We start from the raw sequence: 15,064 nt of genomic DNA, 5'->3' as shown, positions 1-15,064 counted from the left end.
CAAAATACTTCTGAAAAACTTCTCAGAAGGCCCAAGTCCTGTACTTTTGTTCTTAGACCATCTCCCCACAAACTCGTTTGCACCGGTGGTTCATTGACCTGGGGAAATGTCACCCACCATGCGACAGCATCATGGTTATTAGTACCATTATTTGTTAAAAGTCCTCTGAAGGCAACTTACTTGACATATTTTTAATATTATTTTACTTTGGGCATCCTCCCGTTATATGCAAAGACCAAAACTGGGCAGCTTCCATTTTAAAGATGGGCACCTTTTATATGGCCGTGGGGTGGCACCTTTTATATGGCTGCTGGGTGGCAGTAGATGATTATAATGTGTATTCGTTTAGACTGAAATCATATACTTAAAAAAAAAAACTTCCATATTTCAAGTGTTTTTATTCTGAGCAGTACGTACAAAAAAATAATGCCAGATGTGTCTTATTCCGTACAGTTCAGCACTCTGCACCCTCTGCACAGGCTCTCAGTCTTTTACAGATTTAACAGACCCCTCAGTTCACTGTACGGTAGAGGCTTCCTTCTTGCTGTCACTGGAAATGACAGCTCAACGGCTGCTTCAATGGAGGGACTGAGCCCCTGTGGCTCCACAGGGGGGACTGCGCCTTGTCAGACCTTGTTGAGGAACTCCAGATTGAGATAGGCTGGGATGTGGATTGAGTCCATGGTCAGCGAGGACGGGTTGAATGGAAACAAGACGGGAAACATGTGCTTGGAGTCCAACAGCAGCTGCTGAGGGTCATTCCGCTCTTGTAGCTGCGCCTGTGGGGAAGAGGAAGACCACGTGAAAGACCACCTAAAAACAGCCAGTTTAGGGGAACTCACAAAAGTGAATCAGCGTGTATCACGGAAATATTTGTTAAGACAGGTTGGGCTTCAGGAGAACGTGGCTTCCTTGTCCCTGTGGCATTCGGCAGGGAGAGGGAACCCTGGTTTCGGCTTGTTGGAGCACTGATGACCTTAAGCTCTCCCCGAATTCTGGCAGTCTTTAAAAAAAGTTTTCCAGCGAAGGGAGAATAGAAAAATACATTTCAGGTACAAATCGTGTGGAGAGGTACTGTGGTGAAGGGGTTAAGACCGTGGGCTCTGATCTGGCACCACCCTGGGCAAATTCCTGAACCTATCTATGCCTCAGTTTCCTCATCTGTAAACTGGAAGGGGGAGAGTGACATCACACAAAATGGTAGAGTGGGAAGCACAGGGGCTCAGTCCCTCCATTGTAGCAGCCGTTGAGCTGGAAAAAGCAATTGCTCTCATATATCTTGGAACTCTGGAACCTGACTAGACTCTTATGATAAGCAGGAGAGTGCCTGATGAAGGGGGAGGCTGCTTATCTCTGCTAAGGGAGCAGTATATGTGAACCGGCCACTAATCCCAGTCTCCAGCCCCTGTGCAGCTGCAGGGACAGAGGCCCACACTCTGGGAGAAGCTGGCCAGTGCAGTAGGGCAGGCAGTGGGACCTTGTCCTCTGGAAATCTGGGTTCATGTACTTGTTGGTCTGGTGTTCCCTGAGGGACTGTCACAGATGCCTTCTGTGATTTTGGCTTCTCTTGGGATACAGTGGCTTCCTCCAGTGGCATTAACTGGAAGATTTAAAAGGACACATATCCTCTATTGGAGCCAGACATTTTAGGAAAAGTATAATAACTGAAATGAAACTTTTCAGTCACTAAAGGGGTTCAGCAGCAGACTTGAGCAGGCAGAAGAAATGATCAGTGAACCTGAAGATAACGCAATTGAAATTATCCAGTCTGAGGAACAGATAGGAAAAAAAAATAAAAGTGAACAGAACCTGAGGGACCTGTGGGACACCGTAAAGCATACCAACATATACCTTATAGTAGTCCCAGAAGGAGAAAAGAGAAAGGGGCAGCAAAATATCTGAAGAAGTAATGGCTGAGGGGCGCCTGGGTGGCTCAGTTGTTAAGCGTCTGCCTTCGGCTCAGGTAATGATCCCAGGGTCCTGGGATCGAGTCCCACATCAGGCTCCCTGCTCGGCGAGAAGCCTGCTTCTCCCTCTCCCATTCCTCCTGCTTGTGTTACTGCTCTCGCTATCTCTCTCTGTCAAATAAATAAATAAAATCTTAAAAAAAAAAAAAAAGTAATGGCTGAAAATGTCCCAAATCTGATGAAAGACATACACCCGTGCCCCCCTCCCCAAGACTCTCAACAAACTCCAAGCAGAATAAAAAAAAGACCCAAACAGGATCAAAAACATTCACACTGAGACACATTATAGTCAAATTATCAAAGCCCAACAACAAAGAGGGACTCTTGAAAAAACAGCGAGAGAGAAAGGACTCCTCACATATAAGGTATCATCAAGATTATGAACAGATTTGTCATCAGAAACCATGGAGGCCAGAAGGCAGTGGGGTAACCTATTTAAAGTCCTGAAAGAAACTCTTAACCAAAACCTCTATATCCAGCAAAACTATCCTTCAAAAATGAAGGAGAAATGAAGTCCCTTCCAGATCAACAAAAGCAGAGGAAACAAAAGAAAGTCCAGGCTGACATAGAAGGATGTTGGACAGTAACTTGAAGCCATAAGAAGAAATAAAGAACATAGGGAAATGGGAAGGCCAGCATTGTACTTTTGGCTTGTAAGTCCTTCTTCCTACACAATTGATACAGATGCAGACAACAATTATGCATTTCTGTTGATGGGATCATGTACAACAGATGTGACAGTAACAGTATAAAGGCAGAGGGATGGAGGTATGTAGCCTCAGAACCTGTGTACTATTGAAACTCAGTTGGGATTATTTAAACTATGTGGTTACAAGTTTAAGATGTTAGTTGTGATCAGCAGGATGACCACTAAGAACTAAAAAATATACAGAAAAGGAAAGTAGGGAATCACAATGGTACGCTACAAAAACTAAATGCACACAAAGGCAGTAATGAGGAACACAAAACAGAGGGCATACAGAAAACAAGTAGCTCCCCAGCAGGAGTGATGAATGATAGAGTTAACATCATGTAAAGCAGAGAATGGTCTCTGGCACTTGGTGAGTCCTGTGTTGGCCGCTGTTATCTTTACGGTATGCTCCTTTGTTCCTTCTGCCAGTCCATATCCCATCAACCGCTGAACCACGAACCCAGGTGGAGCTGTCCTTACACAAAGGAGACTAGTTAACGATGAGTGCTGCCAAGAAGGAAATCAATACATCCCGAGCTTGAAAAAACACGGGTCATCTCCTACTAGCTTAAGCTATCAAAATATTTTTCCCTCATTAGGAAAACTCACCACCATTGCTTCAGGTAGTGACATTCTGATATGTTGTAACTTTCTAGAAGTTTCGTCATTTTCCTGTTTTAGCCAAGACCAAGAGATCTTATCTGTTGAACTCATCCAGTATCTGCATGTTACAGGTAACTATCACTCATAGCACCTCCGTATTTTTTTTTATTTAAGATTTTATTTATTTATTTGAGAGAGAATGAGAGAGAGAACACATGAGAGGGGGGAGGGTCAGAGGGAGGAGCAGACTCCCTGCAGAGCAGGGAGCCCAATGCAGGACTCGATCCCAGGACTCCATGATCATGACCTGAGCCGAAGGCAGTCGCTCAACCAACTGAGCCACCCAGGCGCCCAGCACTTCTGTATTTCTAAAAGCCTTCAAGTAGGGCTGAGGTCAGTAAATAACGCAGGAGCATTTGAAAAGTGCTGGGAAACAGGTTTTTAGAACAAAATCAGTGTGAGCATAGGATTGTGAGTTGATTCTACAGTGTCTGTGGGATGCATAAAGGTGAACCTGAATAATGAATGGAAAACACTTTAAATTTTCAGTTGTCAGTTTAAAAACCTCCATGTGTTTGGTATCACATGAAAGGCAGGCCAAATTTTTATTTATTGAGAGAGAGGGAGTGTGGGAGAGGCAGAAGGAGAGGGAGAGAGAGAATCTCAAGCAGACTCCGTGCTGAGCACGGAGCCCTATGTGGGACTCGATCGCACAACCCTGAGACCATGACATGAGCTGAAATCAGGAATCCAATGCCCAACCGACTGAACCACCCACAGGCCCTGGGCCAAAATTTTAAAGTAATTTTAACAGTTTGAAAAAGTAGCTTGAAATAATGGGAACAGTTTAGCAGAAGCAAGGACATTTAGAGACAAATAAGCAACCACTAATTTAAGATACCAAATGGTGGCTGTGATGCGACCCTAGCAGAACGAACGGTCTCTCTAGGATCACTGAAGTTCAACAGTCAGCTCGCTCTCAGCTTGACTTTATTTATTATTACAAACCTGGTCACACAGCCTATGAAGGTGTACATAAAACATGAAAGGGCAAAAGGCTGTTAAAATTGTTTCATGGCACTTAATTAATGTCCTTTTCTTTCTCGACCTTAGGTAGATCAGTAGGCTCTACTCTTTAAAGGGTTTGAAGAAATTGTAAAGGATTGAGAGGAGGGTATAAAAATGGAGAAAAGTTAAATAGTACCTATAATTCAGCAGCAAACGGTGCGTATACCTACTTAAAATTCACGAGATAGTCATTTCATAGGAATTATCCTGTGAATCCTCCAGTGAGTTTAATAATCCCCTCAAATTTACATTTTTAAAGGTCAGCATGTTCTGTCCATATCACCCAAGCAAATGCTTTGCTTTAACGGGCAAATAGTATTTATCCCACGTAAGATGTGTTCAAGTACCGGAAGATGGCACGGATCATTCTACCCTTTTCTCTGCGTATCCTCTGTCTAGGGAGAAACAGAACATAAAGCTACAGCTAGCAAAAAACAAAACCCAAATTTTTTGATAGCATCACCAGCCCGAAATTGGCAGCTGAAGACGACTCAGAATCTGACTCTGTGGATCTTCAGAGGCTATCTGACCAACCTCTGCTACTTTTTTCCCTCTGTCCTTAATTCAAAGCCAAAGTCTGATGTGGCAAAAATTCTTTGACCTTTGACTCTTCTTCTAAACAGTGCCATTGTCAACATATAGGCAGTTCCAGTTCTCCCTCTGATGTGTGTGTCTTAGATATTTAAAGCCAGATAAGACTTTCTAAACTCGTACTTTGGTTCGTGTAAATTATCAGTGCTCCCCAATAATCCGTGGGGAGTCAGAGAGCCCAGTGGCTTCTCTTTTGTCATCACGAGTCTTCCTCCACTTTCAGGAGCTGACTGTGGCTGCGTCCTAACTGGATCTTTTCAATCAGCACCCCACCTTTTTGAGGTATCTGTGTCGGTCAATCCCTGCCTGCTTTCGCTATGCTCTGCATGTCACTGCATTTCCTCCACTGCTTTTAGAAGAACAGGATTCCATCTGACCTGGCATCCTTCCCTTGACCTTCAGCCTCTGGTTTCTACTTAGACATGATGCTGAAAAGTTCATTTATTCTTTGACATAGCTGATTTTCTCAATCTCTGGATCTCTACCTGGCAGTGGTGTAAGGCGCTCTGAAGAAAAATCCCAATCATGCATCAAAGGGAATAGCTTCTCATTCCCCATGTGTTCTCAAGGTTCTTGAGTATCTTTTGGATAAACCCTCATTTTAACTCCTCTTTTCCTGACTCCTCTGATCACTTTCATCCACTTCTTTTTATCCTGGTTCCATATGTTGGGATCACACTTCACTGGCTAAAGAGGCTTAGACGTTTGAGAAAGTGTTGTATTTCCTCAAGATGTTCCCCACATATAGTAGCGGGAGAAATGGTCACGGTCTTTCTGACTCATCTTGATGTGATTCATTACGTGTTTTCTGTCAGCTACAGTCACACATAAAACTGAGGCATTCTACTATTGCTACACCATTTGGGGTGTGAAAAATTTCCTCACATGTGGTGTTTTAACATTACAGTTAACTCCTGCGAGGTGTCCCAATTAATAGCAGACATTTGTGATCAGTTAAATAAGGCCAAGATATCCACTGATCTATTTGGCAAAATTGGTAATTGGGGGATCTTATATAAGAGATGGGATCATAATTTTGAGCCTAACTTGTTTTGTGTTTATCCTTTTGCATGTGCTGATGCATGTACCGTTTGCTGGCCATCAGGACCCTCTGGAGCCATACCTCAAGCCCCTGGACTGACCCCTGGATAGGTGCTAACTGCCACACAGCCCGCCACCCCATTTCCACAGGAAGCAGCCAGAGCAGTCATTGTTCCATTCCCTAATAGCAGTTAGGGTTACCATTCCAGGGGGAGGAATGAGTAAGGGACAGGTGGGGCTAGGTAGGGAGAGATAGATAGGGGGCTATGTGATCAGGCTCACAGAAATCCCCAAAATGTGGAGGTGTGGGGAAACCAGAGATAAGGGGACAAATCGGACCACCCTGCCCTAGGCGTGTGGGGTGGGTGTCTTTATGATAATCACCTGTGACCAACAAAGAACAACCAGACCCTAAAAAGGAAGTAAGTCATTGAAGGTGTTATTAATCGAAATGTTAAAAGGATTTAAGTTCCCTGGTTAGCTTTCTATAAAAGACCAACCCTAAATACCCTTGTTGGCAACACTGTTGGGACCCCTCTCACTCTTGAGAGCTTTTTCTGTTACCTTCACTTAATAAACTCCTATCACTTTACTAAAAAAAAAAAAATTTTTTTTTTTAAGGCATTCAGCCCAAATCACCTAGGCCTCAGCTTTAAAAAAAAAAAAATCCCATAATCTCAAGACAGATTTAAATAATCATTTCCCTAATATGTTTTCTTTCAAGCATATTCCTAAGGGCAAATATTATGAGTCTTAGAGACAAGATCGAAGAGCTCAAATTGTTTTCTTTTTTTCTTTTTTTAAGATTTTATTTATTTGACAGAGAGACACAGTGAGAGAGAGAACACAAGCAGGGGGAGGGGGAGAGGGAGAAGCAGGCTTGCCTCAGAGCAGGGAGCCCGATGCGGAGCTCGATCCCAGGACCCTGGGACCAGGACCCAAGCCAAAGGCAGACGCTTAAAGAATGAGCCACCCAGGCACCCCTCAGATTGTTTTCCTAAAATAGTATTTCTTAGTTCATGGGTGGGGTTGATATTCTGCTTACTTTGTTAATTCCCCTTGGTGCTACAATTCAGTGACGTTAGTGGCAAATAATACTTAGACTACATTTAAAATCTGAGCTTATGAAAGTTCAGGCTTTTGTGTATATAGGTAAGTTATTTATGGGTGATACAGTTAGTATTTACCTAAAGGGAAAGCCTTAGAACGTAAGGTCTTTTGGCTTAGAATATAACCAGCGATTTGTTAATACAGAGAAGTTAAACTCTAAACTTCGATTTCCTTTATTAGTTTTAGATGAGGGCTTTCCAAAATTAATATTAGTTTTGGACCAGGACTTTATAAAATTGATTAATATTTTAAAACTCACCTGGATTGTTCGTATAAAGGCCACGGTTACCCGTTCTTCAAATTCATTCAGGGGAGTATAAAGGTTTAAAATTTTGACAATCTGTTGGAACAAAAACAAAAGCTTAGCACAGACCTAAAGGAACATAAGACAACTTTTGAATTTCAAAGAATAGAGGACATTGGCACAAGAGTTTACTCTTCTTTACACAGGACCCATACCTTGGAGCTGGAGTGAAATGGAGGAGAGAAGCCTAAAATTAGTAAACTACAGACCAGAGGCTGCATCTGCTAGAGCCCTCTTAACTGCACTCGAGTCTCCTACATCTCTACCCACCCACCGGCACCTGGCTTAAAAGATAATGATTCTAGGAAACTGAAATCCTGAAATCCTCAGCCTCTTATCTACTAGTAATTTAAAGGTTTCTTACAGAGTACTGGAGATCTTACCTTAGATAATAAAAGTGTTTTTTGTTTGTTTGTTTTAAAGATTTTTTATTTATTTGACAGAGAGAGCACAAATAGGCAGAGTAGCCGGCAGAGGGAGAGGGAGAAGTAGGCTCCCCACTGAGCAAGGAGCCCGATGCGGGGCTCGATCCCAGGACTCTGGGATCATGACCCAAGCTAAAGGCAGTTGCTTAACCAACTGAGCCACCCAGGCACCCCTAAAAATGTTTTTTGATCATACTTCCCTACCTCCTCCCACCCCCCAAATCACTTATAAAAGGAACAGTTTTTCCTAATTGAACAGAGGATAATCTCCTGTCTGCCTACCAATTGTTTGGTGGAAGTAGCCTGCCCAAATGCCAAGAAATGCCAGTTGAATTCTAGAAGTAAACTTCGGAAAGCAAAATATATGTAAAAGGGGGATACAGTTTGAAAACTTCCAGTACATTTATAGAAAGAACCAATTCTCTCAAGAGTTTGGCATTTCATCTTTTAGTAGTTAGTGGGGGAGGTAAGGAAAGGTATATTTACAATACTGAGTTTGGATTTTGTTCTTTAGGTGCTGGACAGGGAGAGAAGGTGCATGATTTAGCTTAGAAAGTCTGATTTTGGGGCACCTGGGTGGCTCAGGTCATGATCCCAGGGTCCTGGGATGGACCCCCTCATTGAATCAGGCTCCCTGCTCAGCAGGGAGTCTGCTTCTCCCTCTCCCCCTCCCCCTGCTTGTGCTCTGTCAAATAAATACTTAAAAAAAGTCTGACTTCTTGTACTGGTCTCATTTTGTGAGGCCACTTTGTGTTGGCCCATTTCTAAATAGGCACACTCATGATGGAGGGCAAGTTGTCCTGTGTGTAGACAGGATTTATCTTTTGATAGACTGATAACATCTCAGCAACCGAGTCCTAGTATAAATACAATTTGGCTGGGGGAGGGCAGGGAGGAAAGGCACATTCTAATGCCTCTAGGTTCTTAATGACTGTTTAAAACAATGTCAATGGATTCTAAGTGAAAACACGGCCATAATGAAAGTATAGTTGTTAATGCCAGAGGCATGATGCTGCCCATTTCTGAACAAAATTTAAAATTTCTAGTTAGAGACATTCCAGAATTGTGTTTTAAAAATGTTTTTACCAGGGTGCCTGGGTGGCTCAGTCGTTAAGCGTCTGCCTTCGGCTCAGGTCATGATCCGAGGGTCCTGGGATCGAGCCCCGCATCGGGCTCCCTGCTCGGCTGGAAGCCTGCTTCTCCCTCTCCCACTCCCCCTGCTTGTGTTCCCTCTCTCGCTATCTCTCTCGCTTTCAAATAAATTAATTAAAAAAAAAAATGTTTTTACCTTAAAAAACCAACCAACCAGGTGTGCCTGGGTGGCTTAGTCAGTTAAATGTCTGACTCTTGGTTTCAGCTCAGGTCATGATTTCAGGGTCGTGAGATTGAGCCCCACGTGGGCTTGGCCCTGGGCATGGAGCCTGATTCAGATTCTCTCCACACCACCCCCACTTTTTCCCCTCCCCCTAACCACTCGCGTGCATGTGCGCGCTCTCTAAAAACAAAACAAAAATACATTTTTACCCCAGCTTAATGTTTTGTGGGTTTACTACCTTATCTTTCTCTGTGAGCAAGAGGGCCCAGAGAGTTACTGGGGAAACGGTGGCATCTTGATCCACAGACCAAGGCGGTCTTCAGTTCACCCAGGAACATTCCGTCCACGACAGCTTCTGTTGTGTCATTAGGGGGTTAGGAAGGCTGTGCGTGCACCCCACACACAGAGAAGCCGCCAGCGGGAATGGACTTGGATGGGAAGGCAGGCGGGCTGGGTGCCGGGGCCATACCTGCTGCGTGCTGAGTGAGGTGCACAGGGAGCAGATGGCCTCTGCATCCTCCGGGGTTTTCTTCTTTAACTGCAGGAGCTGGGCTGCTTGGATCAGGGGTTCCATGGTCTGGACGGCTCCGCTCTGGTGAAGGTTCCTTCCCCGAAGCCACTCTTCAAGTTGGCTTATGTTGTACCTTAGAGAGAGGTCAAAGTGAGCTGTGTTAGGCCAGGGCTCCTAACGCACTGGGATGAGCACACCTGGTGTGATCATGGTGCCGCCCAGCTGCAAACAGTGGGATCATTCTCTTCACCCTCATGAGCTCACGTCGAGCAAAAGCTTGAAAAGCACCTGGCGCTCAGTAACGTTTTGCTGAATGAATACATGAACGAACAGGTGTTTAAAATCAAGCAAAGATGAGGTACGTGAAGTGTCTGAGTAAGTTGATGGAAAATGAGGCATTCAATCTACTGAATTGAAGCAACTGATATTTAACATTCACAAACATACTTCTACGTGAGCCTCCATGAGTCTCTAAACTCATCGATGTTTCCCTCCGCCCTACCCACACTGTCCTTACAATCTTTAGAGTAAGGAAATGTCTTTCAAGCTCTGAACTAATTTACCAGGTCACTGTCTTGGTGTAGAATTCCACCAACAAAAAAAAGGCGATGGAACTGTGTCTCACACTGTGACAAGGACCTTCAGTCCGGTCTGGATTTCACTGTCAGAGATGAAGGTCTCGGGCTCCGACTCCAGCTGGCGAGTGCAGGCCCCTCCAACCACGCGGCTCGGGCCGGGCACCCCCCCTCCTACCTGAGCTGCATGCCTGTACTCCAAGAGCAGACGTCCTTCCGCAGCAGCAGGTTGTTGAGAGTCACCGCATTGATCATGTAGAAGAGCTGCTTGAACACCTGCAGGATGATCTCAGGGTCCAGGCCCTGGTCGCGCATGACCGTGTGGAAGGAGTTCATCTGGCGGATGACAGCTTCCAGGCAGTAGGAGTTGTCCCCGTCTACCATGCTGGAGGAGCGCTTCCGGTAGCCCGTTGGCTTCACACCAGATAGACCCTGAATGCTCTCATTTTCCAACATGGCGGAGACTGAAAGAAAAGCATGATGGGAGAAGCTGGCATGTGCCCCAGGGAAGATCTGTTTTTGGACCACTCAGATCATTTAGCACTTTGGGTTTTGGTGATGGCACCATCTGTTGATGTGCTCAGAAACTCACAGCATTGCGCATTGGATTTCTAACGTGTTGGGGTCCATATGGAATGAGGTTTCCATATAGAAATCTTGGACCTGGGCCCCCGGGTGGCTCAGCGTTAAGCGTCTGCCTTTGGCTCAGGTCATGATCCCAGCACCCTGGGATCGAGCCCCGCCATCGGGCTCCCTGATCAGCAGGGAGCCTGCTTCTCCCTCTGCCTCTCTGTCTCTTATGAATAAATAAATCTTTAAAAAAGAAATCTTGGACCACATCTGTACTTAGATTCATTAGTGATGGGACAAAGATAATGGGCGTGTACCAACTCAATTCTGTACTGGTTTCTGTGCTAGGTCCAAAGTTTGAGAATTGAGCAACTCAGGTCTAGTCCCGGCCCACCCACTGACTTGGCCCTGGACCCTGACATCATCCTACTGTTGTTCAAACAGCTCTTTTCCATGAGACAGTGACCATATAAATCTTAGGTTAGCTGGTCTTCTTACACTTATTACACAGTGTTTAACTATGTGCCAGGGACTTCATGCTCAGTATTTCTTTCCATCTCCCAACAACCCATTTCCTGGTGAGGAAACTAAGGCATATGGAAGTTAAATTACTTGCCCAAGGCCACACCTTAGGAGTCGGCAGGGCCAGGATTTGAACCAGGTGTGTCCAGCAGCAGATCTGATGCTATTTGCCAACACATTATTTGGAGTCATGAAGTATCCCCCGTGCTCCTTACGCCTGCCTCGAAAGAAAGTTCTCAGGAATAAGAATATGGAATGAACCCATCCTAGATGATACATTTCTGGAGGCACGGAGGACTCTGTCCAACTTGGAATTCACCTCTAACTTATTTGTGTTGTAAGAACCCCGGGGGGAAGCTTTACAACATAGGCACAGGGGATAATGTCCTCCCCAGCCTTCGTGGGGCATCCCGAGTGATGTACGTATGTGTCATTTTTAACTTAAAAAACAGCTCTTATGTTTCAATTCTGATTTCACGCTAAGTGCCCACGTATGCTGCTTTGGACAGAGTGCTCAATACTTATTGCATGAGAACTTGCTACTGTGTTCCTTCATGTGCGCTGCTTAATGCTTTTATTTTTCCACGAATAAAGTACACATATGGGCATGAGGATTATATTTGTTCACTGTATATGCATTTATACCTTTTGAATGTGTATTTATTACCTGTGGAAGATTTCATAGCTCTTCCTGAGCATACAGCACACACCTTGCTGTCTTCAGTGGGAAGGTTCTGGTTTCCTGGAGGCCACAGCTAACATATCGGCTTCCCTGAAAGCAGGCAGTGCTCGCCACCGTTTCTGGCCCTACAACGAGCGCTGGAGATCTCCTGCGCCAGCTTACCTATCATAGGCTGCAACACACCCTCGGCGATTTTAATGAGTTGCTGGTAGATCTGAATGGAAAGGTCACTCAGCACCTGACGGTATTCAGCGAGGTCAAAGTTCTTAAGACAGTGCTCGTTCTGCTTGGCAGTATTCTGAGTCATGAAGCCCTGCAGAGAGAGAGGGTGCTTTACGGAGGCTCAGTGGTCTGCCGGGCTCAACAGGACTTCCAGGCCTCTGTCACGTTCATGACACCCTATCTGTGGGGCTCCACCAGGCTCTGTTAACATGATGTTCCACAAGAGTCTGTCAGTTCCTTGAGGCCTCAGTGATGGCCCTTGAATTTGAAAGCAGAGCAAAAACCCAGCATGACAGAGAAGTCGGAGGCGCTGCTTGATTTAAAAAGCCTAAATCATTTGGTCCACATCATGAGGCGGTGATTTTCCTAGAGCAGCAAACCCAGGTCGGTAGCCGGTCCAGGGAAAGAGGGATCCATCCTGATTCTCTGTCCCATTATCCTCCTAACAGGCCAGGTTACTTTACAACGTGAAATGCATAGCCACTAAAGGAGTAGGACCCTGGGTCAGATTATGCTTTTATAACGAGAAGTTTTACATAGATTCTATTGTTGGGTATCAGAATTAATAGACAAATGGAAGCGATTTCACTGCTACAGCGCCCTGTCCTTTGCTTTCTATACTAATGAGGAAATAACTTTGTTAAGGGAATTGCTAATATCGAAAGGATTCATGTGACCAACATCCCTTTGTGTTCAGAGGCCAAGGTAAACCAAGAAAAATCAGTGTCTTCAAAAGGGCGACCATCCCCAGCAAAGCCTCTCAAACCAGGTCATACTACAAAGCATTTTTTAATAAAAACTAAAAAGCAGGTGAAAGAGGGAATCACTGTGACAGCTAAGATACATGTTTTTCTCCCTCTTTATTTAGACTACACAGATCTGGCTGTACTGTGCTTTGGGTCTTAGGCCCCCCAGTATGTTATTCTCAATAAAAGTGAAAAAGGAAGGGGAGAGAGGAAAAGTCGAGGCAACTCCCAGGGGCCTGGGAGTGGTGTCTGGGGTGAGTGGGATTCTTACTGGAGCGAGGACATGCCCTGTGTCACCGAGCCCCCGGGCTGAATGCAGAGCATGGGCACAGTTCTTTCAGGGACCGGTGTTGGGAATGGTGGGTTCCAGACAAAGCTGGGCCCTCGAGGTCCAGAGGTGAATATGAAATAACGCAGTCAGTTGCGCTGCAGGTCGAGGAATCAAATTTGGTTGGAAGTATGAAGCTGCACCTTAAGGTCTAGGTATACAAATGTCGTTCGATCATGTTGTGCCTCTTCTTGGTGTCTGCCTTAAAATGGACAAACGACTTGTCTGGCTTAGGAGACAGTCTTATGCATGAGACAACTGACCAAACTGACCAAGCTTTCTTCGGGCGTTCATGGAAATGGGGCTCTTCCACAGCTGCTTCTGAAATTTAAGGTCACAAGGCTCTCCCTGGAGAGTCCCAGGGGCTCTTGGATGAAGGATGGCTCATGTAAACTCATTTCCCCACCAATTCTACTTATTTGATTCCGGGCGCTTTCTGGGGCTCCTGGGATTGTACTGTGGCCTGCCTGTCCCTGCTTCTAGCTACCAGGTAGAAGAAGTCATGCCCAGAGCCCAAGGTCCCAGAGGGCGCTCCACAGACCGTGCATCCTCTCCTCAGGGTAGAAGGAACCACATTTGGACAGAGCAGGGCTGCCTTCCACGACACCCCCCGATCTCTGAGCTGAGATCTGCCCTGGAGCAGAACACACATTGCTGTGTCCAAGGAAATGAGGATCTGACGGAGGATTTGGGGTACTTTAATGGTTTTTAAGTGCCCTTTGTGGGTTGGGCTTATGTTAGCACTCACCTCATCCCCGCTATATTGCTTCAAACAATGCAGGAGGCGGCAGGTATTGGATAACCAGAACGAGGTCATCTCGAAGTCCTCATTGTGCTTCTGTGACAAGAAAAAGGCACCCCTCGTTACGAGTAGTGGCTCCCATCTGGTTACATGCCCGCCTGGTACCTCTCTTGCCAGGTCTCCAAAATTACTCAGCATGCCCCAAGCAGGCAAGATGGCCCATCATGAAGACGAGATCCACTGTCAAGGGGCCGCATTACCATTCCTTCACTACTGGGAGGGGCACAGAGACCCCCACCCTGGTTCCCTGATCGGTGGCACACACCTGTGCAGCCCTGGGCTGTAGGCCAACCCCTGGGCAGCTGGCCCCGGGAAGGCTCTGAACTACCAGTGATCCAACCTAAGAGACATGAAGAGCACGCCAGTGAAATAGTCCGGTACCCCACTTATCTAGAGATCAGATGTCCAGTGGTTTCAACCCTCTGGGAAATGACCATAAACCATAACGTGGTGAAAGAGGCTGTTGCACAGCCCAGAGAGCTATGACACAGTTTCTGTCCTCGGGCCAATGACAGCACGGAGCTCATTGTCAGCTAAAACTGTCCCTGTTTAAATGTCAGAGGCAGGAGCTTCGATGACAATAAAACGGGGGGTCGAACAGAAAGTGACGGGTAGGGCTGGGCATGCTTGCGGAGCCCGCTGATTCGGGAAGGTTTCCCTGAGGCAGTGACCTCTCAAGTCAGCCCTCGACTGGCCCAGACTGGCCCAAGCCCCTGGACGGAGCTCGTGTTAGGGGTTGAGGCAGGAGACTCAGACCTGAGAGTCACCAGCATGTCTCTTTAGAGTCGGGAGTGGATAAAATTGGGCAGGAGGTGCAGTTACTGAGACAAAGCTGGGATGAAGCTAGAAGCTACAGGCTGGTGTGACACATTCCCAGAAGGGGGTGGGGCAGGCGACAGCGGCTCGGAGGGTCTCGGGATTGGTCTGGACTCCGAAGTGGCAGTGCGTATGAGAACGGAGGGCAGTCTCCGAGAGCAATGCTGCTTGGGGC

General features: G+C 46.0%; 1 protein-coding gene across 1 annotated transcript in view; it reads right to left on the bottom strand.

Annotated features, from left to right (window-relative positions):
* Nucleotides 1-373: 373 nt before the first annotated feature.
* Nucleotides 374-15,064, bottom strand: part of MYO5B (myosin VB) — a 334,133-nt gene continuing 319,442 nt past the window's right edge. Inside the window, exons 35-40 of the mRNA XM_034995772.1 lie at nucleotides 14,020-14,109; nucleotides 12,138-12,288; nucleotides 10,380-10,665; nucleotides 9,585-9,759; nucleotides 7,331-7,411; nucleotides 374-779 (exon numbers count right to left, since the gene is read on the bottom strand). Coding sequence (XP_034851663.1) covers nucleotides 627-779; nucleotides 7,331-7,411; nucleotides 9,585-9,759; nucleotides 10,380-10,665; nucleotides 12,138-12,288; nucleotides 14,020-14,109 — 936 coding nt within the window. The 3' untranslated portion in view covers nucleotides 374-626. The remainder of the gene's footprint in view (nucleotides 780-7,330; nucleotides 7,412-9,584; nucleotides 9,760-10,379; nucleotides 10,666-12,137; nucleotides 12,289-14,019; nucleotides 14,110-15,064) is intronic.

This window comes from Mirounga leonina, unplaced genomic scaffold (assembly GCF_011800145.1).
Source record: "Mirounga leonina isolate KUSES-001 unplaced genomic scaffold, KU_Mleo_1.0 Mir_93, whole genome shotgun sequence".
NCBI lineage: Eukaryota > Metazoa > Chordata > Mammalia > Carnivora > Phocidae > Mirounga > Mirounga leonina.
This window is presented reverse-complemented; position numbering and strand designations above follow the sequence as displayed.